Source organism: Nycticebus coucang, chromosome 10 (assembly GCF_027406575.1).
Source record: "Nycticebus coucang isolate mNycCou1 chromosome 10, mNycCou1.pri, whole genome shotgun sequence".
Classification (NCBI taxonomy): domain Eukaryota; kingdom Metazoa; phylum Chordata; class Mammalia; order Primates; family Lorisidae; genus Nycticebus; species Nycticebus coucang.
Genome location: NC_069789.1, coordinates 88,642,149 through 88,669,326, shown reverse-complemented (window position 1 = coordinate 88,669,326; position 27,178 = coordinate 88,642,149). Strand labels below are relative to the sequence as shown.

General features: G+C 40.5%; 1 protein-coding gene across 1 annotated transcript; it reads right to left on the bottom strand.

The window, feature by feature from the left end:
- Positions 1-6,533: 6,533 nt before the first annotated feature.
- TNFSF4 (TNF superfamily member 4) lies at positions 6,534-25,477 on the bottom strand. The gene is made up of 4 exons (XM_053606081.1): positions 25,325-25,477; positions 14,627-14,743; positions 8,395-8,434; positions 6,534-6,924 (listed from the first exon to the last, which is right to left on the bottom strand). The coding sequence occupies exons 1-4, from the start codon at positions 25,475-25,477 to the stop codon at positions 6,572-6,574; spliced, it is 663 nt and encodes a 220-aa protein (XP_053462056.1). The 3' UTR covers positions 6,534-6,571.
- Between the last annotated feature and the right edge of the window lie 1,701 nt (positions 25,478-27,178).

Here is a 27,178-nt window from a genome sequence, read left to right as displayed (position 1 = left end):
GCATCTAGTAGGAATAGAACAAATTTATGTTGATTAATAAAAGTGAATGAGATTTTCACTTGGTGTGTGTCACACTTTATGGGGGCAAGACATGATTGCAAGAGGGACTTTACCTAACAATTGCAATCAGTGTAACCTGGCTTATTGTACCCTCAATGAATCCCCAACAATAAAAAAAAAAAAAAAAGTTCAAGTTGCCTTAAGGAATGGTATAGGATTATAGAATGTTACATCTTAAAACTGATTATAAGGGAAAGATACAGATCGTCATATCCCACAAATTACTAAGATAGTATATGCCCTTGTTAATGTGATAAACAATTCACCCTAAATAAAAATAGAGGGCTGGATTGAAATGACTTTTAGAGATTACTTCCTGCTAATATTTCTGTAATTTCAGATCTTCCCATTGATTACTTTTTTTGTTTTATTTTTGGGTTTTTTTTTTTTTTTTGAGACAGAATCTCACGATGTTGCCCTTGGTAGAGTGCTGTCCAAGATTGGAATGGGGCATCTGACCTGCTTTGGGGGGCGTTGGGGATTTGTGTAAAGCGTTAACAGGCTTCATGTGCCAGCTCTCCTAGGTAACATTTGCTTTTGCATTTGAACAATATCCTTCCTTCCTTTGAGTTCACAGAGTAAGTAAGCAGCTGTAACAGCTACTAGGGATGTTTTTGAGGAAAGCTCCAAGCCACTCACGTAATCTGTAAAGAAGGAAAAAATTCCAAAAGGCTGCCAAAAAAATTTAAGAATGGAATACATTTAAGTAATAAACAATACATGTATTGAGTGGTTGAAATCCTCAGGGATTATTCTTTAGTGTTCATAACCTTCCATTTGCTACTTTAAAATGCTACTGAAAACCATCCACTATGGTCTTTATTAAACGCTCACTCTTAATAAGAAGCTCTGGGTCTATCTTTTGACAAAAGTATTATAAACTTGGCTCTTATGACATTTCTTTTTCTTGTTGTCTTCTAGCAAAAGTGCCTTAAAGTGTTTTGTTCAATTGACAGAAAATAAGATATTTATATGAATTGGGTCAAAATGAAAAATGGCATTGGCAAGAACTTAGATTCTTTCCCCAAATCATGATAAATTCCCTTTTATAAAAAATATGCAGTGTTCCTTTTGCAAGATTTGGTCCAAAATTTTTAGTTGCACCTTTAGTGCGTCAATATTTTATCCTCAAACTACCCATTAATCCTTATCTCCAACCATGACCAAACATAAATTTCCTTACAGGAAACAGAATATGCTTAAATAATGGATTAAGAATGACTGCTGTAACCACAGTAAACTCTTCTTGTCCCCAGAATACTGCATGAGAATCCCTACCTCTGGATGTTTGCACACACTGTTTTTTTCCTGCTATGTTCTCCTTCCTTCTCTGGTTTAAATCCTGTAGACCTCTTCTTTTATGCTTCAGTGAACTCTCCATCCTTAAACCCCTACAATTGTGTTATGCATTTGGCACTTGTATTCTGTCTTGTGGAGTAGATGACTTTTGTAAAAATGTATTGAGACCAACTATTTTCTATGTAATATACTAGGCACTCTATAGGAATTATCTCATATGTTCACAAAAATCCAGAAGGTATTATTAATATCCTCCATTTATCTGATGAGGAACATGAGATTCAGAATGGTTGCTTTTTTTTTATTTTTTTAAGTTGCCCTGGATAGAGTTCCATGGAGTCATAGCTCACAGCAACCTCAAACTCTTAGGCTCAAGCGATCCTCTTCCCTCAGCTCCTAAGTAGCTGGGACCACAGGTACCCACCACAATTCCCGGCTAGTTTTTAGTCTTGTTTTGTTTTTAAAGATGTGATCTTGCTCTTGCTCAGGTTCATCTCGAACTCCTAAGTTCAAGCAATCCACCCACCTCAGCCTCCCATAGTGCCAGGATTACAGGCATGAGCCACGGCTCCCTGGCCTCAGAATGGCTTTAAAAACATTGTTGAGATCACTCAGCTAGTGAATGTCAGAGCCAAGATTTAAAACTAGGTTGCTAACACCATGATCTTTCCAGCATAGCACCCTGCACAATTTTGTTTTTTCATTCCACTCATTCATTGAACTAATATGAATCATCTCAAAAAGATAAGAACTCACAGAGGCAAGTGAGTCAGCTAGGAGCTTACTGCATTAGAGTAAAGGAGAGTCATGAGGGGAGTCAGTGAAGCCACAGTCTACACATGTGATCTTCTGGGTCCTTGAGTGAAGCCTTTTGACTGAATCTAAATTCTAAATTTGGTTGAGAGGCTGCATATAGGGCCTTGAGGCCTCAGGATCCCCACCCTTGTTCTGTAGGCTCATGAGTGGAACCAGATAAAGGAGAAAAGTAGAGAGTCTCTGGGACTGCTGGCTTCAGGAATGGTTATGAGTATGAGTACCAGGAGGCGAGGCTTGGCAAAAAGGACAGGTCATTCCATCGTGAGCATCCTGAGTGGAGGTATCCGTTACATCCATGTGGAGCTGCTAGAGGCAGGGTAACAGTGCTTAAGAGCATGGTCTTTGATCTTGACTCTGAGCCCCCCCACTTTGTAGCTGCATGCCTTTGGACAAGCTTACCTCTTAGAATTTCAAGTTCTCCTACATAAAATATAAACAATAGTATCTACCTCCAAGAGTTATTGGAAGAATAGAACTTCACAATTTGTATAAAATGGTGATTATGATGCCTGGCATAGGGTGAGTACTCACTGAAGGGTATTTTACTAGTAGTCACACAAAGTATTATAATAAATGTAGCACTGGAGTGGTGGGCTTCTGGACTGGAAAATGGTTTCAAATATCGCTAGTATGTGAGCAGTGATTGAAGACATAAGAATCAATGAGATTGGGAAGAGCAGTGATTATAACTCAAATGCTCAGGGCCAGGCAGCAATTGGGTGGAGTGAGTTGGTGTAAGCCCCTGTGCACCTGGTTTGGATGGTGGAAACGCCAGGGAACTAGAGAGGGCAGAGTCTCCGTAGAGGGAGGTGGCAATGCTCCCTGGCATGGTTGCTGCCGTGCACAATTAGGCCCAGCATCACCAGATCTCCCGCTTTTGTTTTTGTTTTCAAAAGAAGCCAGGAATTCCCCAATGTTTAAATGTCATCAACTAAATTCAATTGAACAAAAAAAAAAACACATACATGGGCCAGACTGAGGCTGACTGGCTGGCAAACCGTGGTCTCTGAGGTAGAGAAAGAAGAGTGCTAAAAGTAGAGTCCTGCTGAACACCAGCATTAAAGACAGGTAGAGAAAGAAGAGGAGTGATGAAGGCTGAGGAAGTCAGAGAATGGAGAGGGAAGAAAGACCCAAAAAGGGTGAGGTCAGTACAGCCAGGGAAAAGGAGCATTTCAGGCCACACGGGGATAACTCTGGCAGACCAGGCTTCGCAAACCCATTAATAGTTGCAACCTCATCTCATGTAATTATTATTAAGGAGAGGGGACATGAGAGATCATCTAAGGGTTAGAAATGAGGACTCAAGGGGAGGAAAAACAGTATAAGGTAGAACTCTATTTGGATCAATCTGTCAAACCATGAAGAGGGCTCTAAGAGCATGCAGTAGGTTTCTTTTTGAATGTAAAGATGGACTTGGACACAGTTCTTCTGACTAAAATTGAAGGCAGGTAGGAAACCAGAAAGCTTGCCTCATCCTCCATTCATTAAGGAACTAGCTAATTAGAACATGGAGAAGAAGATAAAGGAAATAAAAACTCCGACACTCTAATCAATAATGAATTCAGGGACATTTTATTTGTTTCCATGTAAATATCAATATTATTATTAGCTATATTATTAATATCAATATTAATACTCTCTGAGAGCCAGGAAAGCACTAAATACAAAATTATGGCTTAAAATAAGGGACCCACCCAGTATGCTGAAGAACAAATTATGATTTGGATCAAAATTGGAATCCATCTTTTAAGCATTCTCTAAACAGAAATTACCAAGTAGTAATTGGTAACTTCCCTTGTAGGCAACAAGAAAAAGATTGAGGGAAAAATGTTCATTTGTCCAGGCAAAAAGAAATTATGTACAGTAAAAGAAAAGCTTGTCTCTCTCAACTCACAGCAACCAATGCGTAAACATTTCATATGTGAATTCACAGCTAACACTATAAGCATAAGATTCTAAACTGTTAGACATCCAACATTCCTCTCATTTATCCAGTGAGGAAAGCCGGATCCAGAAATGGGAAATGATTTGCCCAAGGTCACTTAGCTAGTTTGTAACTGAAACAAATTTAGAATTCTGATCCCCTGACTTTTCACTCAGTTCTCTTTCCACAAAAGTCTACCATGCAGACAGAAGGGTTAATTATTCCTTTGAAAGATAAGACTTAAAGGGACTGAGACACAGAAAACATACATTTTGATGGGTGGAAGGTGGAGGAGTGAAGCTGGTGCCACAAATGCCCTTGTGTGGCTGCAGGAGGTGAGCAGGGGAAGAGCTGCCCAGATGCACCCAAAGGGGCTGGCCACCTGTGAGGAAGGGAATAGCACCAACAACAAACAGCCCACACAGCACTTATGCCTAGGCCTGGCATGCGTGCTGCACACCTAGGAGAGATAGAGACAGGAATTCCAAACTGAGAAAAGTAAACATGCATCTTCTTAAATATTACTTATAGTTATAAACATTTACTTCTGCAGCTACCACTCACTAAGTAACTATGACTTTGCAGATCATAGTCAAAAACAAAAGAGGAAACTAGACTCATGCGCGCGCACACGCGCATCTTATGAGTAGTCAAGACGGATATCCCAGAAGAGCCTACTCAGAATAATTCGTGGAAAGCATTTAGCTCAGGTCCACAGTAGGTGCTTCAGAAATGTTTAGCTAGGATAATGATTGTGTGAGTGTCCTGGCAGCCCCTCAGAGCTAGATCACTCTTACTTTATGCAGTTTCTTTTATTTAGCATTTTCATTTAGCTTCTTTCCATCACAGATAAAAACAGAGAGATGAGAATATGGTCAGAGATAAGATACTTAAGAATAAATAGAAAACTGCGTCAAACAAGCAGAAAAAAATCCAGATATAGTGGATACCATTTGGTGTAAGGGTGAACAGCCCTCCGTCTTTCTGGAGATCCTAGAGATAATTGCCATATTGCAGCACAGAACAATTCCTGTGATAGCAGCAAAATCATCCAGAAAATTCTGTCACATGTTGTGTCCTCTATTTAAAGTGGCAAGGAAACATTTGTTACAGTTTTCCCTCAAATTATCAAAAACGTATACTTGTAAAAGTTTGGGCACAGAGAAGTTTACAAATTACTTGGAAATTTGACATGAAAAAAACACATTTGTCCACAATTTCATAAGCATGATACAATACATTATATCTTGTGAAGGAGGCGTATTTGGACTAAACACGAGAGAATCCTCTTCTCTTAAGGCCTTAGCATTGGCTGATCCTAGGTCCTTCTAGTTTCAGTTATCACTGTGAGATTATATGTGATACAATGATATTTCTAGACAGAGATTGTTATTTTTCATATAGCACAAGTGCTTCTTAGTACCATTTGACATTGAATTGCATTTGACCATAGGATGACTTTATTTCTTGAAACCAGCAATGTGGTCTATGTGTACCAGACACAGCACTGAGTAGGCATCTCCGTAAAGGCAGGAGGATGAGCGTGTGTTGCTTTGCCTGCTGGTGGCAAAGAACATGTTCTCCTCCCCAGACTGTGAAAATCCTTATGACTTTTACCCTGAGAGGTTCGGTTCACTGCTATCCTGTGGGATAAAAGTAACCATCACAATAAATCATCTCACTCTCCCTCTATAGAAAAATCTCTCTCCATTTTCCTTCTGGCACTAATTCGATTTTTCACAGTGTCATATCCCCAGGACGGTTCTTTAGAGGATCATTTTTATTAAGTATGTTCAGAGGCCAGAAAAGCAAAATTGTAAAGAACAAAGCCCAGAGTACATAGTATTTCTTAGATGGCTTTCTTCAAGTCCTGATTTTCACCAGCTGATGTTGCTTCTGAACTCCCACGAGATGAGGGAGTTTAAATTTAGACAATATGCAAACTGTGGCCAATGAACCTTGGAGAGGCAGCTTGGCTCCCAGGGATTGGTTCACAACAACTTTGCCAAATTCATAGCCCCTCTTTGCTCCTCTTCATTTTGACAATGACACACACACACACACACACACACACACACACACACACATCAAATTTCTAGCAAATGGTAGGTAAGTGTCATTTTCAATGACATGGGTTTATTATGGCAATTGCCTGACCAACAGAAACAAAGTGTCTTGAAGAAGAATTACCTATCTTCTCTTCCCCTTAAAGGTGTCTAGTGGGCTTGAGGCAATCATGGGGGATAAGGGTTAGGTAATTTAGAAGATATAAGGATAAATAAGGTTAAGTGGTATGTCAAATAAGTTTTAAATATCCCTGAGGTGGAAGAGTGGGCAGGATCTGCTCCTGGTCACATCCCATGTGGCTGAGCTGGGATAACTTCTTCACTTGTCAGGAAGAGTCTGTGTCTTGTCCATCCCCAGCTTGGTGCTCATGCTGGTACCTGATTTTGGGGTGCTGCCATCAGACCCTCAGGGGGCACAGTATCCACCAGGGTTTTGCTGGATGAGAATCAATTCTCCACCATTCACATAGAGGTCATCATAGGATGACCTGTGGTCAGTGGTCACATTCAAGTAGACTTTGTCTTTGTACCGTAGTGAGACCACCACAATGGCGTTCACAGACCTGGCCTTGCTCTGGAGTATGAGGGGATCCTCCTTCTGCCGGTAATGAAGGCTGACATTAACCTCCTGGGAGAAGTATCCCTTCATGGAGACGAGATAAAACCCATCACAGTTAATGACAATTGAGTTGTTTTCCACCTTCATGATTTCATCCTGATTTTGGGATATGATGATAAAACCTTTCTCCTTCTCATACTCTGAGGGTAGGGCAAGAATTTAAAAAAGAAAAAAAAAAAAAGGAGTGATTCCTAAGCACAGCTTTGGGCAACAACCTTCTAATACTTCTGAAATGAAGTGAAGAGAGTGACAGAAAGAGAATTTGCAAAGAGTAAAAGCGCGAGAGCACCGTCTTTCTACCTGTGGAGAGGGGTTGCTTTGCCAGTGGAATAGAAGCAACACTACTATTAGTGGCCAAGATGGGCTGGGATACAGGAGATGAGAGGATGTAGCAATTGTCACAACATACCTACGGCAGCAAAGATAGCTTCATGGTTTCCCTAATTTTTCAGAGCAGGGAGGGGTTGACAGTGCTTCCTTTCTTGCTCAGTGATGGACTATAGCAGAGGGCAGCAGCAGTGCCCCTTGCCCAGGGCCTGCACACAGCCTGACTCAGTACTGCCTTTAACTTTTCCATCTGACCATGAAATGCAAATCTTCCACATGCTCCCAGGCATTACCCTTACCAACAGCATTTCCTGCTGGCCTTTGCCAGGGATCACATAAGCTTAATAATGCAACGTAGCACAGAATATCTGTGGACCCGGGGTGGGCTCAGTAGGATGCAAGCAGCAGTGCTCAAGAACACAGATTTCCTTTTTCCTTCTATCTCCTATTGCTAGGTTTTGGTTTTTGATTTTTGGTTTTTTTCTGGAAGTTACCTTGGGAAGAATAGTTGTCACAGGAGAAGGAAAAGAAGGAAGAAGAAGTGGAGGCAGAGTGACAGCTTCGGTAGGTTTGTGCAGGACTATTCTAAATGAGGGCCAAGGAGCTATACATTTCTCGTATGCCACATCAGCCTCAATAGCATCCTGAATGACCAACCAATCACATCTTGGACACATCTTGCCCATGTTCCTTGGTGATGGAAGGAATTGGTCTTCACTGTTAGCCACAAATCAGTAATTCTTGCCTTGTGTCAGTCCCAGGAAGCATACTTGGAACTGAAAATGAAGACTGCTTCTGAAGGGCAAAAGGTCTTTCTCTTCAGACTCAGGAGAACTTAAGAATGAGTGAATATTCATATAGAAACCCCTTTTCTTCCTACCAAGCTCCACCCACTCTCATTAAGGTATAATTTAGGTATAATTTTGTCTTAGGATAGAATTAGCAGGAGATGAGGCATCTTAGTGTCAGACAGACTTGTAAAAATGAGCTGAACAATGAGAAGACTTTCTCCTCAAAGGGCTTCCTGGGAGGACTAAGTGAGGCACATAAAGTAATTATTACAGAGAAAAGCATATATATGGTTACTAATTACTCCCTTTTTCTTCTTTAAAACCTTTGTCCCTAATGAAAATAATATGCAGGCTACAACAATTCTGGGATTTAACTGGAATTTAATGCCTCTCCTAAGGAAAAAGAGAAATCTGTGTTCTGGAGGAAGTTAAAGGACTGAAGAGAAGGTTCTTTCAAAAATATGAATCAATTAAACTTTTAACAATACTTACTGGTCAACTGCACTCTGATACTTTGAACTGGATTGTGTACCTGAAGGAGGAAAAAAATATATATTCTTTTTATGAAAAAAGTGAACAAATAGAATTAGCAGCTCATGTCCAACAATGCTTGTGGGGGAAGACTGGAGAAAAGACTTGGCTTTTTCTGTGAAGATTAGACCCAGACTTCCCAACTGGCCCCTTGCTTTTCCATAACATCTCTGAAAATAAATGAGGACTATTAGGCTCTTTCATGCAAGCATCTGAGATATGTCTTCATTTCTGCTAAACTCTTCTTTGGTGTATTTACTCACTGAGTCCCAACTTCCCCATCTTGGATAACACAGCACTTAATGGTCATCTTGTTAAGAAACCCCTTTCATACATAGAGATTCCCTCATGGAGAAAGAAAGCTGTGACCAACCAATCCATCCTTTCTACAGACACCCAGAATGTACTAGGACTGAGTTCTGGTAGCTTCTGGCCTGCTTGTTCTTTCCCTGTAATAGAGGAATAAAAGCTTCTCCTATTTTTAGGGGACAGAGCCAGGAGAAACTGCTCTAATTGATACAGCACCCGTAGCTCAGTGAGTAGGGCACCAGCCACATACACTGAGGCTGGCTGGTTCGAGCCTGGCCTGGGCCTGCTAAACAACAAGGACAACTGCAACCAAAAAATAGCCGGGCATTGTGGTGGGCACCTGTAGTCCCAGCTACTTAGGAGGATGAGGCAAGAGAATCACTAAGTCCAAGAGTTTGAGGTTGCTGTTACCGTTTTTTAAACAGCTTGAAAAACCTGATTTGAACCAAGTCGTGTACTCAATAGCAAGAAAAGAAGTAAAACAGGGCAGAGCAGAAGCCTGGGAGTTCATAGTAACTCGGTGGTTAAAAGAATAAAGAAAATCAATAAGAAGCCAACTCCAAGATCTATTAAATTTAAAAATGGCAGAATTATACAGAAAAATTATTGTCATTTTTGTTACAAGACAAGAATAATATTTGGGGGGTATTGAATATTTCCGAAAGGATACACAGAACACTGCCTACAAATGTTGCCTCTGGGGAAAGGAATTAGAAGCTGGGGATGACCCTTATTTTTCATGGTTTACTTTTTTAATGAATTTTGTATCACATGCTTCTATTACCTACTAAAAAAGTAAATAAGAAAAAAAAGTGCCTATTGTGCCTGCCAAGAACAACAGCTCTTAATGTTGGCAAGGTTATTTTTGGCAAGATGTCCTAAACAAAAGTGTGTGGGGGGTGGGAATTTGTTTTCATGCCCCGGGTAGTGGAGCCCTGCTTCTCACTCTCCTGGCACTCTCACAGCCTCCATCCAGTGGATTCCACTGGGGACTTCCCACATGGACGCGGAATCCCCTGTTTTCCTTATAAGCATAATCACAAACCTTACCACATTGAAAACAACTGGCAGTGTAGGCAGAAGGGAAAGCCTGTCTGGTTCCTGCCAATGAGACTGCAGGACCAGTATTATTCCTTCCGCATGCTGAGCACATGGACAGAGGGGCTGACTGGGGTAGAAACAGGAGACTCTAGCTGTCTCCCCACTGTGTGCTCTTTGTGGCAGCTAACCCATGTCCTTCATGCTTACTAAGGCAAGGCTCTGGAAGAAGACCTGTCAAAGGCAGATTATCCTGTCACCATAATCTCCTGGGTAAACAATGTCCCCATTGCTCTCTGGGACAGTCTGGTGAATTGTCACCTGTCAGGGTTAGAAGCCATCTGTGGAACAGCATGCAGGAACCTGGGTTCCAGTGCTAAGCAGGTAGGCACTGTATCATCTTAAGCAAGTTTCATAATCTCCCTAGATGTTGATTTCTCATCTTGAAAAATCATTAGAATAATGCAGCCATCTCTTTTAGCCCTAACTTGTCATGATTTAGATTTTAAAAGTTGCAACTTTCGGTCAATTTTAGTAAAACAGAAAAGACATGAAGCTTCCCCCTTCAAGCTCCCTGATCTGAAAGCCCCCGTGATTTGATTTTGATTGACCTTGCAAAAATTTCCAAAAGTGCCTACAAATTAAAGAAGTTTCCCAACTTTATTGAGGTGGCCTGATGAAGTAGGGGTGGTAAGTGACCAAGTAAACACCCTCTAGGACCGAGATGCTGACTGACAGGCAGCAAGAAAACACATGTGACTTCCTCTCTGCCTGAGTCTGGAGTTTCAGTAGATCAACTTCCTTCAGGGTGATCTACTGGAAGCCCAGACTTAGGCTTCCTGTTCCTTCTCCTAAAGGTCACTCTGGGGTAAAAATTTACCTATTCTCAGAAGTCCCTTACCAGCATCAGTACTGTCAAGTTTAGGCAATGTTGTAAAGGAGGAAAAAATGGTCTTTCCTCTTACTCCCTGCCCTTCCCCCATCTTATCCTTCACCCTCCACACATGATTACCTCCTGCTAACATTCCACTGCCCAGAGCCACCCCCACAGTGCCCAAGTTAAAGCTTTGCACAGCCTCGCTCCAAAGCCCTTGTAAAGCTTTATTACCACACATGTGCTTTCTGTGTCTTCTGATCTAGCCAACTATTTGCTCTAACCTCCTTGCCCTTGGGTAGAGAACTTGGTAGGATAAGACAGAGCATAAGCTTTGGGAGTCAAATTCAGTTCAAACTGCAATTTATCTGGTTTTGTGAATTGAAAAAGTTGTAACATTTTATAGCTTTAGCTTTCATACATGTGAGAAAAAGGTGTAAGATTACCATAGAATGTTCCAGAAGCTGACTAAGAAGTTTAGATAGGATAACTTAAAGTATCCAGCAGTTTGCCTAACATGGTAAGTGTTCAAAAAATGCTCACTGCCTTTGTTCTCTCTACCAAGAATGTCCCTCCATCCGTCTTTGCCATCAGAACCTTAACACTGTCAAGGTCTAAATCGAATCTTTGATTTTTGTTTTCTGTACTCCCATAGTAAGTATTTAAAATCACTCTTTTCAGACAGATGGAAACAGTCAAGATGTCCTTCAGTAGGTGAATTAATAAATAAACTGTGGTATATCCATACAGTGGAACATTACTCAGCACTGCAAAGAAAGGAGATACCAGGCCATGAAGAGACCTGGAAGAAATCTTAAAAACATATCATTACACAAAAGAAACAAACCTGAAAAGGCTATATACTATATGATTCTAACATTCTGGAAACAGCAAAACTTTGAAGACTAAAATGACCAGTAGTTAACAGGGGTTGGGAGATGGAGGAGGGATGAATAGTTAGAGCACAAGGGGTTTTAGGATAGTGAAACTTCTGTCTATGGTACTGTAGTAGTGAATGAGTGTTATTATACATTTGTGAAGTTCCATACAATGTACAACACTAAGGGTGACTCTCAATGTGAAAAAAAATAAATCACTCTATCAACTTACAATATTGCCACTGGACAAAAGATTTACTCCCTTGCTTAGACTACTTAGCTTTGTGACTATGAGAAAATCACATTTCCCATGACCACTTTCTGTTTCTTTATCTGTAAAATAAAGATAGTATAAATCTGTATCTCAGAGGGCTGTTATAAAGTTTGAATGAGATCATGTATGTGAACAATGAGCACCTGGCATGGAACATTGTAAGGCATTGATAAATGTCCCCTATTATTTTTGGATGCACATGGGAGACAACATGTCTTAATTCTTAATTCATTTTATGTAATGCTATATAAACTTTATACAGGACAACACAATGAAGGGATAGATAAAAGGAAAAAAAGCAAAGACTAACAGAATCATCATATCAGCCTTCTGACTCTCTATAGCCCAGAGAAACAATCCAAAAGAACATGGTCTCATTGCCACTGATCGGGCCAGGACTGGTTGGTCTCCGGCCCTAGCTTATCAAGGTTCCAGACTCAGACTGCTGTGCTACCTTGCTCAGGAACAATTGCTCTTAGGTGCCTGAGGGCTATCCACTTTAGCAGAGAGAGAATGAAAGAGAGAGAGTCTTCAAGGGTGAATTAGTCTTAGAGAATAGAGCTTTAGCAATCTATAGCAGAGCTTAGTAATCTTCAGCAGAGAGATGCCATGCTGGCATTCTGCAGGCAGGAGAAGCGATAGAGTCAGCGTGAGTGGTCCGTAATAGAATGTGCATGCTCCCGACTGCCTTCTCCTCCAGCCTTATATGGAGCTGATCTTGTGCCTCTCAACACCACAGGTATAGAGACTGCCAATTCAACAATGCTCTCATCTCACAAACTCTCTCATGCCGGAATCCTAGCACTAAGGGAGGCCATGGTGGGTGGATTGCCTGAGCTCAGGAGTTTGAAACCAGCCTAAGCAAGAGTGAGACCTCCCGTCTCTACTAAAAAAGAATTACAAAAATTAGCCAAGTGGGTGGTGCCTGTGGCTCAAAGGAGTAGGGCGCCGGCCCCATATGCTGGAGGTGGCAGGTTCGAACCCAGCCCCGGCCAAAAAGTGCAAAACAAAACAAACAAACAAAAAAATTAGCCAGGTGTCATGGCAAGTGCCTGTAGTCCCAGCTGAGGCAAGAGGATTGCTTGAACTCAAGAGTGTGAGGTTGCTCTGAGCTACAATGATGCCATGCCACTCAACCAAGGATGACAGAGTGAGACTCTGTCTGGAAAAAAAAAAAAAAATTCCACGCCTTGTATCCCCTTCAGTACTAAACTTGGAAAAGAGAAGTTGCCACACAACAGATTGGCAATGACCTCAACGTGAGAACTCACAGGGTCCAGGATGCCCTTCTGCCCTTCTTGGTTTCAGGGCTGCCATAAGTGAATCCGGAGCAGAGGGAAGAGAAAAAAAAAAAGAAAGAAAAGAAAAACCAAGTCCGAGTACTCTCTTGGTTGGCACATGTAGGCTAACTAACTGAATAATGCACAAGTATCATATTTGGGAACAGTCAATGATGCAACAGGAAGGTCTACAAATCCAGTGATTCTTAAACTCTAATGTGCATCAGAATCTCCAGAGAAATTTGTTACTACAAAAAGAAAGATGCAGATGGCCAATTTATTTCCAAAATTCTGATTGAAAACCTCTGAGTGAATTCAGGAACCTTCATTTTTACAAGCATCCAAGTTTCAGATTTGAAAAACACTGCATTAAACTGTTAACTTGTGAAGATCTAACTCCAGAGAGTGTACCTTCCTCCATGCCCTGTGCAGAAAGCATTCCCGTCTCAAAGCTGCTGCTCAAGAAATGCTTACTGTAAGTATTGCTCAGTAGTTGAATGAGTAATGTGACCGTCATATTATTTGGTGGTTTGATTAGGAATAACATTGGCCATTGCTTCATACCCACTGTGCAGCAGGCATGACACTCAACTCTCAGAACACAAAAGGATAGAATGCACAGTCTCTATTTATAACAAACTTGGATGTCAGTCAGGAAAATAGTTTCTCTATATAAAATTTTGAGTAGGGTAGCACCTGTGGCTCAGTGGGTAGGGCGCTGGCCCCATATACCAAGGGTGACAAGTTCAAAACTGGCCCCGGCCAGCTAAAACAGCAGTGACAACTGCAACAAAAATAGCTGGGCATTGTGGGCAGGTGCCTATAGTCCTAGCTACTCAGGAGGCTAAGGCAAGAGAATCGCCTAAGCCCAAGAGTTGGAGGTTGCTGTGAGCTGTGATGCCACAGCACTCTACCGAAGGTGACAAAGTGAGATTCTGTCTCAAAAAAAAAAAAAAAGAAAGAAAGAAAGAAAAGAAAAGAAAAATTTGACTAAACACCAATAAGAAAATGTGAACAGAAAAATCATTGTAGGCTGTGGAAGCCCAAGGAGGAAAGACATAGACTTGGGACTTAAATGAAAGAGAAGACTCAAGTAAGCAAAAGACATTCTATAATCACCTAGAGGAAAGCTCTAGAATAAAGCCATTCTTTACATATTCAAGAAAAAGAGTAAAACCTTACTGAGAACTTACAAAATACCATACACTATTTCAAACTCATTACTTCATTTGCTGCTTAAAATAGTCCTTTGAATTAGAGGTAGTAATCACCTGTGTTGTACAGATAGGAAAATGAGAATCAGTGATATTTAGAACTTGGTTAGGAACAAACTTATATTAACTTGAGTTTAATTGAATTCCAAGCTCATGATAATATCTCTTCTTCTTTGTCCTATACTATCTTAAGAGTAAAGGACATGAAGGAAAGCATTTATCTGAGGGTTCAAGATGAACTTGAATTTTTTTCTTCATCAGTACTGAATAATATTAAATACTATTTTTGTATAGTTGTCAAAAAACTCAGGTATATCTCAAAATACCCAAAAATTCTGCTCTAGGAAGAGCTCCTCAACCAACTCTACAGGGTTTTCTGTGTAGTTCAGGTTGGCAAAATCATTAGCTGGGCTCTGATTAGGTCCAACTGTCCTGGCAAAGAGCTGCAGATTCAGGCCCAGGGATCAGTGCAGAGTTGGCTCTATAAGCTGTACTACAAAGAAGGGTCACAATTGGGTCCTTTCCTGGCCCCTCTCAGTATTTTGAACACTGAGTTATCCAAAGATATCATCTGACATTTATCTGGTGTTTATCCAGCAGCCTGTACTATGTTTCCAAGGTGACACTTGTTTCCAAAGCTCGTGTTTGGAGAATGTGAACCTCTAATTCTGACTCACTAGGATGTGGCATGGAGGTGTTGACCTTATATTCATTTAGCATTTGTCCTGGAGAGTGGTATCTGTGGCAGTAGTAAAAGATACTTAGTACGTATGACACCAAGAAGTGGGCTGTGCATTTACTAGTAGGCCTTAACATCTTCACTTGATCCCAGGCCACAATGTCAAGATGCTGGTGGAGGATGGAGGTGGGATGTGAACCGGTGGAGGAGTGTGGGGAAACAGATCTATGATGGGGACTCTCTAGTTCACCACACCAACTACACTGGACCTGGACCTTTCATTGCCCCCACCTTGGGTCTCATGTCAATCAAGATCTGAGAGATCATGAAGACATGACCTCACAAGTTCACAGGATGCATTTCAAGGGACCTTGGAAAAGGAACATGGAATTTTACACATTTACCCACTACAGTATCCTGAGAAAGCAGACCCTCATCCTGGTAGATGCAATAAGTACTCACGGGAAACAACCCCCTTACAAAGGGATGGGCCTCCACTTCTGATCAGAGATGTTCAGAACCCCATCCAGAGAGAAGAGGAGGAAAAATGGGCAAACACAGGTTCTCTGGCCAAGGATTCTTGCATATTCAGAAAAACTAATTCAAAAGTTACATTCAGAGACAAAAAAAGTGTGGCTTGAAAGCTTTGTTGAACAAAGAGTTTATTGGTATTTAATGAACACAAAGAGAAGCCATTTTACTTGTTATCTACAACTTTCACTTTCTCCTCGTCCACCCCTGACCACCTCTGACACATTTTGCCTACAACCTCTCTCACCCTCCACCTTTCTCCCTGCCTGTATGATATCCTACTATCCTCCTCTCTCTAACCACCTCCACTCTTCTTTTCAAATATCCTTAGTAATGGTTGTACAGGTCTTCCCTCAGAAAGGCCTCCCTCCTCTCTATCTCAGAGACCATCAACTATGGTTTTATTGTTCCTGATACTTAGCAATTGACAGATTAATAAAAGGAATATAAGATATTTAGGTAAACAACCAAATTGACCAAAAGCATCTATGTGACATGAACACACTTTCAAAATTATGTGATTAACCTAATATACTAACTCTTCATATTATGGAGGGGAAGATTTTCTTATACTGGGTTGCTCTTTTTACATTAACTACAGAAGTCCTTAAAGTATACTGACAGAGGGATCTACCAAAGCATTTCTGAGAACTCCCTCCCTCATCTCAGTGACTGGGTAAGTTTTCCCTATAACACCCCCATATCAGCTCAGTCTCTAAGCAACTCTTAGGGTTAGTTTACAATGTGCCCACCACATTGCCATCCCTCCTATCACATCTCAAACACAATGGCACTCAGCAAATAAATGTTTGCAGAACTAAGGTAGAACTTGGCCCCTTAAGCCATGCCTGGACCTTCACCAGTGTCTGGATGCAAAATCACATAATATCTAACAACTCCAGTCAACATCATACATTGCTCAAGTTTTTGTAAAATTGTCCCATTCATTCTGGAACACAAAGAAAGTAGCAGAATTGCTATAGTCAGTATCTTTCTATTTGAAATCACTCATTTCCCAGCTCCTCTGGCATATTAAAAGGAAGGAATATTGTCTTGAGAAGTCAACCTAGTAGAGTGAGCAGGGCATTGGGCTAGAAGTGGGAACACCTGGGTTCTGTTCTTGGGCTAGAAGAAGTCCTTTTCCTTCCTCTGCGTCTAATATCATCTCGATGTTCAACCTCCATCAGGATGATTGAAATAAAATGGCTAAGGATACTTCTGTTTCAGAGATTAGGCAAATCACAATATTCAAAAGAGAAATCTGAAGGAACTGAATGATATAAAGACCTCTGTACGGAAGTCACCACAGTAGACCCCTTTGCTATAACAAAATCAGCAAAACTCCCGCTCCCCAGTGGCTCCCCCTGAGGGTTAATGAGCAATCAAGATTACCCCTAGTGTTGTGGGTGCAAAGAAGCTCTGAGCCTCATCTGTGGGATATTGGATAATGTCAGCATGTGGTCCTATACAAAGTGTTCCTCATAGGACAGCAATGGGATGAGGATGATGGTGGTGAAAATAAAGACAATATCATTTTAAACTAAAGCCTTCCTATTAATTAAAGCAATAGAAACCAAGCCACCTAATGCAAAAGTATGTTTATTTTATAGTCCTGATTGAGAAATGAGGCACTGAAACTGGTGAAGAAGTTGAAAATTCTTATTGAAAAATGTACCCCTTTGGGTATTAATGTACCCAATGTATCTGTAAAGGGTAACAGAAGTATCCCTTCCCTATTGGGTTGCAAACTTGGGGAGGGTCAAGAGGACAGCATGTATGTTGATCGCCATTGTGTTCTCAGTGCTGGATAGATAGCTGATAGTCTATAGATATTGTTGAATATATAATTAAATAGATAATTTGCAGTGGGGTGAATAGTATCTCCCCCAAAACTCATGTCTACTTGGAACCTCAGAATGTGACCTTGTTTGAAAATAGGGTCTTTGCACATGTAATTAGTTAAGTAGGTAGGCTCGAGACAACATGACTAATGTCCTTAAGAAGGAAAGGAGAGGGCCCACAGCAATACAGGGACCAAGGCTATATGAAGATGGAGACAGAGCTCTAAGGCATGCGCAATAAGCCAAAGAACACGGAGCACCACTGGAAGCTAGCAAAACACAAAAGAAGGATTCTTTTCGAGACCCTTCAGAAGGAGCATGGTGCAGCTGCCACCTTGATTTCAAATTTCTGTTTTTCAGTGCTATGAGAGAATAAATTTCTGTTGTTTTAGGCCACACAGTTTGTAGTAATTTGCATAACAAATTAGTACAGGTATTGCATGTAATGTGCAAATCACACTATCACATTAAAGTAATTCTTTGGGCTCTGTGCCCATAGCTCAGTGGCTAGGCCACCAGCCACATACACCAAGGTTGATGGGTTCGAACCCGGCCCGGGCCTGCTAAAAACAACAATGACAACTACAACAAAAAAATAGCCAGGCATTGTGACAGTCCCAGCTACTTGGGAGGCTGAGGCAAGAGAATTGCTCGAGCCAAAGAGTTGGAGGTTGCTGTGAGCTGTGACACTACGGCACTCTACCAAGGGCGACATAGTGAAACTGTCTCAAAAAATAAAATAAAATAAATAAATAAATAAAGTAATTCTTTGAGTCAGAGTCTGACAGAACTAGAAAAGCCCTTGGGAAATTATATAGTCTGATCTCTTTCATCGTTAAAAAAAAAAAAAAAAGAGGAAAATAAGACTCAGAATAAATGTTAAAAACAACTTCAGGTCTTCTTTCTCTTCTACAAACATATCACTCATGCAATGCTTTGATTGTTTGATAAAAATAAACTGTAAGGTATTATGTGATTTTTTTAAAGCTTTGTGGATTATTACTTATATTTGTGTAAGTAGATTTAAATCCTTTTTTAAAAAAAGAAAGTTTTTCTTCCCTCTGTAACAGGATATAAATTCTTCCTCCAATTTTTCTTCAAAAGCAGATGATGCCAGAAAAGGCAACAAATTTTCAATACAGCCAGCCAACATTCTTAAAGCTTGAAGTGATGAAGTCATGGCTGGGAATAAAGCAAGGAGCCAGGACTAGATAGTATATTGGGTCTTAATTCCTAACCTTGACCTTTCTGTCAAGTCTCTACACCTCAAATGTTCTCAATATACAACTACACACAACTTTCCTTCAAGCAAAGAAGTGAAAACAAAAGTAGGGAAAAGCTCTGCAAAAATGAGGGCCTGTTCCTACCACAGTACTTTGAATGGTACCGCTCAACCTCTCTGCTCCCCACCCATCCCGAAAGGAGCTTTGAGTTCAGTCTTCCTTGTACCATAGACAGAGGCAGATTAATACCTGTAGGGGCCTAGAAGGCTAAAAGCAGTTAGCACCCAGCACACAAGTAGTTCAACATATGTTTTATATGACTAACCTATAAAAAACATATTTTACAACCTATTTTACAAGCCAGGAAGTTTCTTTTATTTTCCCCTGATGACTGTTGTGATGCTTCCTTATAATTCTTTTCTAATATTGTCATTTGCATCCCTATCTCTTTTTGACACTGTTTCACAGACTTTCTAGGCTTCTGCTCTGACTCCCTGCAGGGGAGCCCACACCCAGGATATATCACTTACACTCCCTGGAGCCCTCACTTCCTCACCTATGCAATAGTTTAGAAATGGAAGCTTTCTATTCAAAGCTCTTATTAAATTTCTATTATAACAATTAAAGTTTGGTTCTATTTGTGTCCATCTTATTTGTCCATCTTTCTGTTAGTCAGCATGTGTTATTAAATAGCATTTGTATGTTAATCAAACCTAGATAAATTTATACAAATTAATAACCCGCCTACAATGCATTTTAGAATGAAAGATCTACTGAAAAGGAAAAAATAATTTCAGTTATGGCAGTCATTTCTGCAATGTTTCTAGAACTGTGAACCAGACCACATGCATCTTGTAAATCTTTCTTTCTTATTTAACAGCCAAGTCATTGGAGAATCAGATGAAATATATCCAAGTGAGTGGAAATAAAACCAGAAGGAGGAGCCATGTGTTGTGTATAATTTTAGCTCTCTAAACCACTTTCAGAAAAGCACTGAACTTATTAATATTTCGTACCCTCGTAAATTCTCCCCTTTATTCTTTCTTTGCTCTCTAATGTACTTATGACCTCTTAATTAGAAATCTGTGTTCAAAAATAGTAGAACTATTCCAAGGTGGATTTTTTTATGCTAAAAATTACAGTAAAGATGTACGAGTGTGTGCGCACACACATACTAGTGAACATTTTAGTGGCGTTATGCTTATAGAAGTATGTACGTGAATAATAATCATCATCTTAGCATTTACAAAACTCTGTACCATTTGTTCCTCACAAAAACCAAATTCCAATTATGGAAATGATTAAACTGAAGAGAATTGACTCAGGGTCACAGAGCTAAAAGTCTGGACTAAACCAGTCTTCTGGCTCCGCGCCCAGCCCACTCTCTTTTTACCTTTCAATGACCCCACAAAACCTGAGACACATGTTTTGTATTTTTGCATAAGCGAGTGTTTTAATTCCCACATATGAAATATATGGCTATCAAAAGTATGGGTGACGACAAGCGTCGTATACAAGGCATAGGATGGTAGAGAATTCGGTTTCCATCCAACTCTACCACGTCTTTCTTCTGTGACTCTGGGGAAATAAATCTTTCTATTTCATGAGGGTTTTTTGTTTTTGTTTTTTTTTTTTTTTCAGCTGTTAAATAGTAATAGCAACGCTGAACACTGCTCCCGTAACCCAAATGACTGCAAAAGATTAACGTTAGTTTTCCATGAATGGAGAACCCCTGGAGTGGGGAGGAAGCTGCAGTTACTGAGAGTGAAGGGCACGGAAGTAATTCCTACTAAAAGAAACAGGACTGGAAGGGCAGGGTGGCCGGCGCCTTGGCAAGGCTGAGTCACAGAACAGGAATAAGGTTATGCACGTAAGCCTGTTCTGAGACCTTTCTGTCCACGTCCCAACTACCCTCGGTGTGTATTTGTGTCTGTGTGTGCTTACGCGTGTGATATTTCCCAGCACAACCCCCATCCAAATTGTTCTGTACTGGTTTGAGTACTTGGGTCAGAACAGACACCTGTTCTGAATTTTTCCTTTAGAAAACAGCAGCACTGTTTAAATAGTGCATAATATCAGGCCCCTGATATTTTTCATTCTCTCGTCTGTGGACGAGCGCTTGCTTGACTGCCGGAGAAGTTTTCTCACCTTGACTCTTCGGGAGAGGCTGAGAGCGGTTAGTTTTACTGCGGCGCCCTCTACTGCCGATGAGACGCTACTCACTTTCTATACTTGCCAATATAGAGACCACATAAAAGCAGCAGAATTTGGAGAAGCAACAATATTGGTAATTTTCCCTGCATTTCCTTTGGAATGAAGTGTGTTCCCTCGGCGTAATTCACAAGAGCCCATGTGATCTGCCCCTGCCTACATTTGCAGCCTCCTCTCTGCCACTTTTCCCTATGAACATTGAACTTCAGCTATTCTGAACTTGTAGCCTTCTCCCCACTCCCCGTCTTCTCGTCTGTTGGTAGAATTTCTACTCCCTCTAACAGCAAGTGAAGCAGTACCTCTTCCCTCAGGTTCTCCTGACTCCCAGAGGCAGCTCTCCTCCTCCCCTCCTCTTCCCATTGACCCTTGAGCATGTCTAGGTGTCTGTCTCTTTAGCCTCCTCCCTGCATCTTGACTATGAGTTCAGGGAGTTCAAAAACCTTCTTCAATGGATGTTTGTCTCTCCAATGCCTCACGTGGTGCCTGGCACAAGTAAGCACTCATTGGAATGAATTCCAGTAAGGATGCTTTGATTGATAATAGGAACAAACCTAGTCTAGCAGTCAGGCATTTCTGGTTAATTAACTAAGTGATCACAAGCAATTCACCTACTGGGTTTCTGTTCCATCATCAAACACACTATGTCTAATACCTGCTCAAAAATCCAGCCATCCTATCTATGTTTACTAATACCTCCTTTAAGGGCCTCAAAATACCTAACGACAAATCAGTTCAATACGTCAGATGCTTCCTTTTAATGCTCAAAGATTTGCTTACAAAAAGCAAATTCAAATGCATTTGAAATGATCTTATTTGCATGTCTGTCATAATGAAAAGAATTTCTAAAAACTTGTTAGATTGCACAGAGATATTTAAATTTACCTAATCTGAAACAAGATATTTTCAAGCAAAATCCTCTTTCTCTTACTAAAGGATACATTGAAAAAAGTCCAAGGGATAGCCTGAAACTTCACCAAGAAACTGTGATTTCTAATTCTGGCTCTCATTGATACAGAACTGGTTGAATCACTGTCTAGACCTTTGCTGGAAAAAATGTCACTAAAACCTGTCACTCCTTTAAGGGCGATGATAAAGGTGATAAAAGTCTTTAAAGAGCCAGGTTTCGATAAAGCCTCTCAAGGTCAACTTTTTTCTGCCATTCTCCCTAGCTGAAGTTTTAGGTAAGACTGAAAACCTGATGCTTTAAGTGGTGAGCCTGATGCAATATCCAAACAGCATGTATTGGTTTTGGTGCTAGAAACACTCAATTTTATAACTGTGTCATGAATATTCTGCTAAAACAGTGACTTTCAGCCTGTGTGCTGTGACACAGTGGTGCACCATGAAAAATTTTAAAGATTATTAATTAAATTATTTTTGAAATAAGTTCAGAGTACGGTAAGTTTATTCTTTTTTTACCCGTTTTTTGATCAACATAATTTACATGTGCCCTGTAACTTATAGGTTCGAGTGTGCCATGACATAAAAACGGTTGAAAAATTGCTCTAGAGCATGCATTTTTTTCCCTTTCTAAACAACGTATTTTCCTAAATAACCCAGAATAGGTTATCTATGTATTTACAGAGTACATAAGTACAGAAAAGTATGTATGTATAAATTTGATTTCCCAAGTCCCTTCTTAAGAACAGGAAATCCATGTACTTAAATACAAAAATCTATTAACTCACATGTTCTTTTTCAAGTCTTTATACACATTCTTTGACTATGCAAAATACATACTTAAGGGAGATTGAACTGGAAGAGATCTTACTGATCACCTGATGCAACTCCTCATGTTACAGATGAGAAAATCAAGACCCAAAGAGGAAAGTGAATTATATGAGGAGTGGGAAAGGTCTATCTTTCTCCCCCAGCATCTCTAAATTAAAAGCATGTGCTTTTCAAGATTTCACACCGTAGTGAGAAAACACGGTTTACTAAATAAACTTGATTGAAGGTAAAGCTGACTGCCAAAGGAGTTTAATAGCCATGTCTGTATTTACAGAGCCACCCACACAGGTAATTGTTTTATAACGCTAAAAATTAAATCTAAGAAATAAAGGAAAAGGTATGATTATCTTCCAAATACCTACTCTTGCAATAGAAGAGATCACACGTTTACCTGGTAAACAATGAACATTTCAGCTCTATTTCACCTCCAATATGCATCAGTGTGACATTATGTCTTATAAAAGTAAAGGTTTGATTTGTATCAACACATCAATACTTACCCCATCCTTCAATAAAAATTCCAAACATGTCCTTTTTTTTTTTTTTTGCAGTTTTTGGCTGGGGCTGGGTTTGAACCCACCACCTCCAGCATATGGGGCCAGCACCCTACTCCTTTGAGCCACAGGTGCTGCCCCAAACATGTCCACTTTTTCAACAGCTACTCTACAACTTTCCCTCAATCTTCAGTCTCTCTCTCTTTCTGACACACACACACACACACACGCTGCTGCCACCACTCTTATCCATGCTATTTGATCAGGTTTCACGGAAAACACACACTACCCATCTATGCTGTCCTTCCCACAGTGAAATATAAATAATAAACATAAGATTAACTGTAAAAACCCTTTGTGCTGTCCCAGGTCCTATAACAATGTAAGAAATTACATTAGCTAAAACAGTCTAGCTAGAAATAAGGGGAAATTAGTATCAAGTGAAGAATTTCAAATATCTGAGCAAAAAAAAAGGTTTCTATTTCCAGAGGATATGGGAGGATGTTTCTTGAGCAAACAGCTCAAACCACCTCCTGTGTCTTTGCTTCCATTTCTGCCCTAGGACTACAGAAAGCTCATTCTCTCCCAGAGATCAGCTCACCGTGAGTCCCTGTGTCCTAGAAACCAGCTCTCAGCTTTCCTTCTCATGTCTTTGCTGCTGCCCCAGAGTTGCTAGATGACTTTCCAGAAAGGACCTCTCTTCTTGTCAGCATCCCCTGGGCATTGACGATCCAAGGTGGCACCAGCCATCAGCAGGCCACACGTTTCTGTTTCACCTTTTGCTGTCTCCTACTCAGAGCCCTTGTGCAATTGGTTAGCCTTGACTGGGGCTGTGTGCTCTGTCTTTTTAATCATTCAGTAGTGCAAGGAAATATGTAACACTGTGGTTGTTTGAAAAAGCACTCCCCAAGCTCCGGCACCTGTTTAACAGTTCTATTTTTGGTTACTTCTTTGTTTTCTTCTTGGAAGAGCCTAATTCCGGTCTATGTCTTAGGCATCCTGCCATAGGCACCCGCCCCCCACCCCCTCTTCCCAAATCACTTACTTTAATTTCACCCAAAGTGTTTGGCAGAGAAATGTGGCTGTATGTGGTGTGGGGAGGGGAGAACAGGTGTGTTGTGCTAACCAGTCTGCAGACCTAGGCGTGACACCAGATACACTTCTGGAATTTGGGGACATGAGCACTCTCTGCGGTTCAATAATCACAACTACACACACTCCCACCAGCCTCCCTGCACCAAACCCCCCTATTTCCTGTAGGCAGAAACAAGCCCAGGCACTTGCCAGGACTGCTCATCTTACCCTTGAGATACTCAGCCTCTGAAATGACCATAGGAAATAAAAGTTCCTACTGTCTGATCATTATCAGGGAGAGATTTTTCTGACCCAATACAACCATCCAGAGAAACAAGAATTATCAGACTAGCCCCAACAAAAAAACACAAGGAGAGCACAGACTTCTTTTCTTTTCAGTGACATCTCCTGCAATGAAAGATATTCTTAGAAACCTAACTATGTGTGTAATATCTGAATAAGCGAATAAGAAAAAAAAAATACAAAAAGGGGGAAGCATGGGAGAATAAAATGAATGAAAAATGTAAAGAATGTTTTAATTTAAGCGGGGAAAATAATACTAGAAAGATGACCACCTACGACATCCAGTGGAAAAAAGACTTGTGGTGTCTTTATGTTTAAGTGATATCTTTATGTTTAGTAGGAACAGACTGAAAAAGAGTATCTGATTAAATTGTTGGGGTACATGCATGGACATGTAGGCTTACACATGTGCACACACACATTGCTGCCCTAAAAATGCAAGGTTAGCTATTGTAAAAGAACTTATATGGATACCTTCAGCATTCTTTAAAAAGCAATTCTCCTTGCCTGTCTATGGAATTTATGAATAGGATGGGAAAGTGGAACTGGTCTCTTTCTTATTTCCTTTTTATATTAATTCTCTGATTAGATACATTACTGGCAGAATGGATAGACCACATATGCCAGAGACTCCTACTTCAAAGCAACAGCTCACAAAGAAATACCAGGATTCTTATATGGCAGAGAAAAAAAAAAATATATATATATATATATATATCTAGCTGGGGTACTTCTGCCCTACCTCCACCGTGCCCTACTGCTGAAAAGAAGGAAGGAAAGGAGAGACAGAGGGTGGTCAACCACACTTTACAGTCGCTGCGAGGGGGGCAAAAGCTTAACTATGGCATTGGATTTGATCATCAACTGACTGTTAGCAGCGGTTGTGGCTGCCATCCACCTAAGCTGGAGGAAAAAAGCACCCAGGGGTGCATCTTACCTGGGGAGCAAAGTAGTGCAGGCAGATAAAGGCGAAGCACAGGAGCAGCCCCAGCCCCTGGACCCAAGTGGCCACCAGCAGGAGCTTGTTCCTAGAGACTCTTGGCCAGGGCATGTTTCCTACATTCTCATCCAGGGGTTGGACCCCTTCCATCTTCACAATCTGGATGCAGGGAAGATGAAGATGCAGCAGGGGAAACCGGAGGGAAGATGTCAGTCTTCTCCACAAAGGAGGAGATAAAGGCAGAACAAAGCCTATCAATCAGACAATAGGCAAAGGTCCCAGGACCAGAGATTAAAGGCGATTGAAAGAGCAGAGAGGACTCTCTCTCTCCCTCTCCGTTTTAAGACTGTATGTAACTTTTGCAGGCAGGCGGGGGAACTTCTTTGTGACTAATCTGAATTTCCCCTTTACTTTCTTTCTTTTTTTTTCTCTGGGCTAACAGGGAGTTGTTTTTGTGGCATTCCAGTTCTGATTTGAGTGACTGTGAAATGACAGTCATAAAAGTGTGCTATTTTCTTAATTTCTCATTGCACCAGTAACAAATTGTGGGTCACTTGATAAAGATAAAAAATCATCTTGTGGTGATATAAAGGCTCACAGATCCCTTCCTCAAGGTGTCTTAAATTATAGGAGAGATTTAAGGAGACTGCTGGCCTAAGGTTCTTATCTGCACTTTCTTATGCAACTAAATATTAAATCCCTTTACAGGTTCAGAAATAAAGCACACACAGACCACTTTTGAATTGAAAAAGACAAAATGGGATGGCAGATCATGTAGAAATAAAGGAGTAAGGTCCTCTAGTCATAATCCCCTATATTAAATAAACTAGCATTTTTGAGGATCTAAGGGTGGGGAACCTGTGGCCTTCTGATTTCAAGATTATTCCTTATAAAGCACCCAAAAAAAGCTAGAAAAGCTTCTTCATTCTCTGCTGCTCCCCACCCCCGCTTTGATTACAAGGATTTGTTCTATAAAATTTGGATTTAGTCAAACTTAATCCTTAAGACCTTTTTCTCATTTGGGGATAAATTCAGTAAATGCTCTGTGTGCCAGAAAAGAAACAGAAAAGTATTCTAGCTTTTTCTCCTTCCTTTCACTTTACATTTTCCCACACATAGTCTTCCATGAATGAATAAATGAATAGATTCAGAAGCCTTAATGGTTGTTCTTTTCTTTGACATCATGGCTGGACTCGGGACTTGGAAAGGTAAGAGTACCCTTTAGTAAGACTACCCCTTTACCACTTAAATAACAAAACAAACTAAATGATAAAATTATTTATAATGACAAGTTTAAATTGGCAAATATTTACTGAGTACATAATATGAGCCCAGCGCTGGGATCCTGGCGCGGGGGAGGGGAGTTGTTTAAGACAAAATTCTGCCTCATCTATGGGGTAGTATGTCCCTGTGAGCACTCCATGAAGGGAAGGAGAAATATTTTGTGTATCACCAATACAACATGTCGTACGAAACTTCATTTCAGGCCCCTTTGCCTACTTGCCCTGGCGATGGAGGCCCATTCGCCATCTATGGTGAATGTATTTTGCTTTATAAGCCTGTATCTTGCCTTTACTCTGTTATTGTACCTTTCCCTACCACAATAAACTTTGCTTCATGCTTTCCATAAACAAAAAAAGAAACTTCATTTCATAGAAGATAGATAAGCATACTCAAAAGAGAAACAGTTTGTGGGAAATGCAAAATACCTTATTAAAGTATCAGTCAATTAAACTATGATTCAATGTCTTCCTTACAATAATTATGCCTGGCACTTACAGAACACAGTGGTCTTCAGAAGTTCAAGTTTTTCTCTTAAAGGTAAGGTAACTAAGGCACGCTATCATTTAC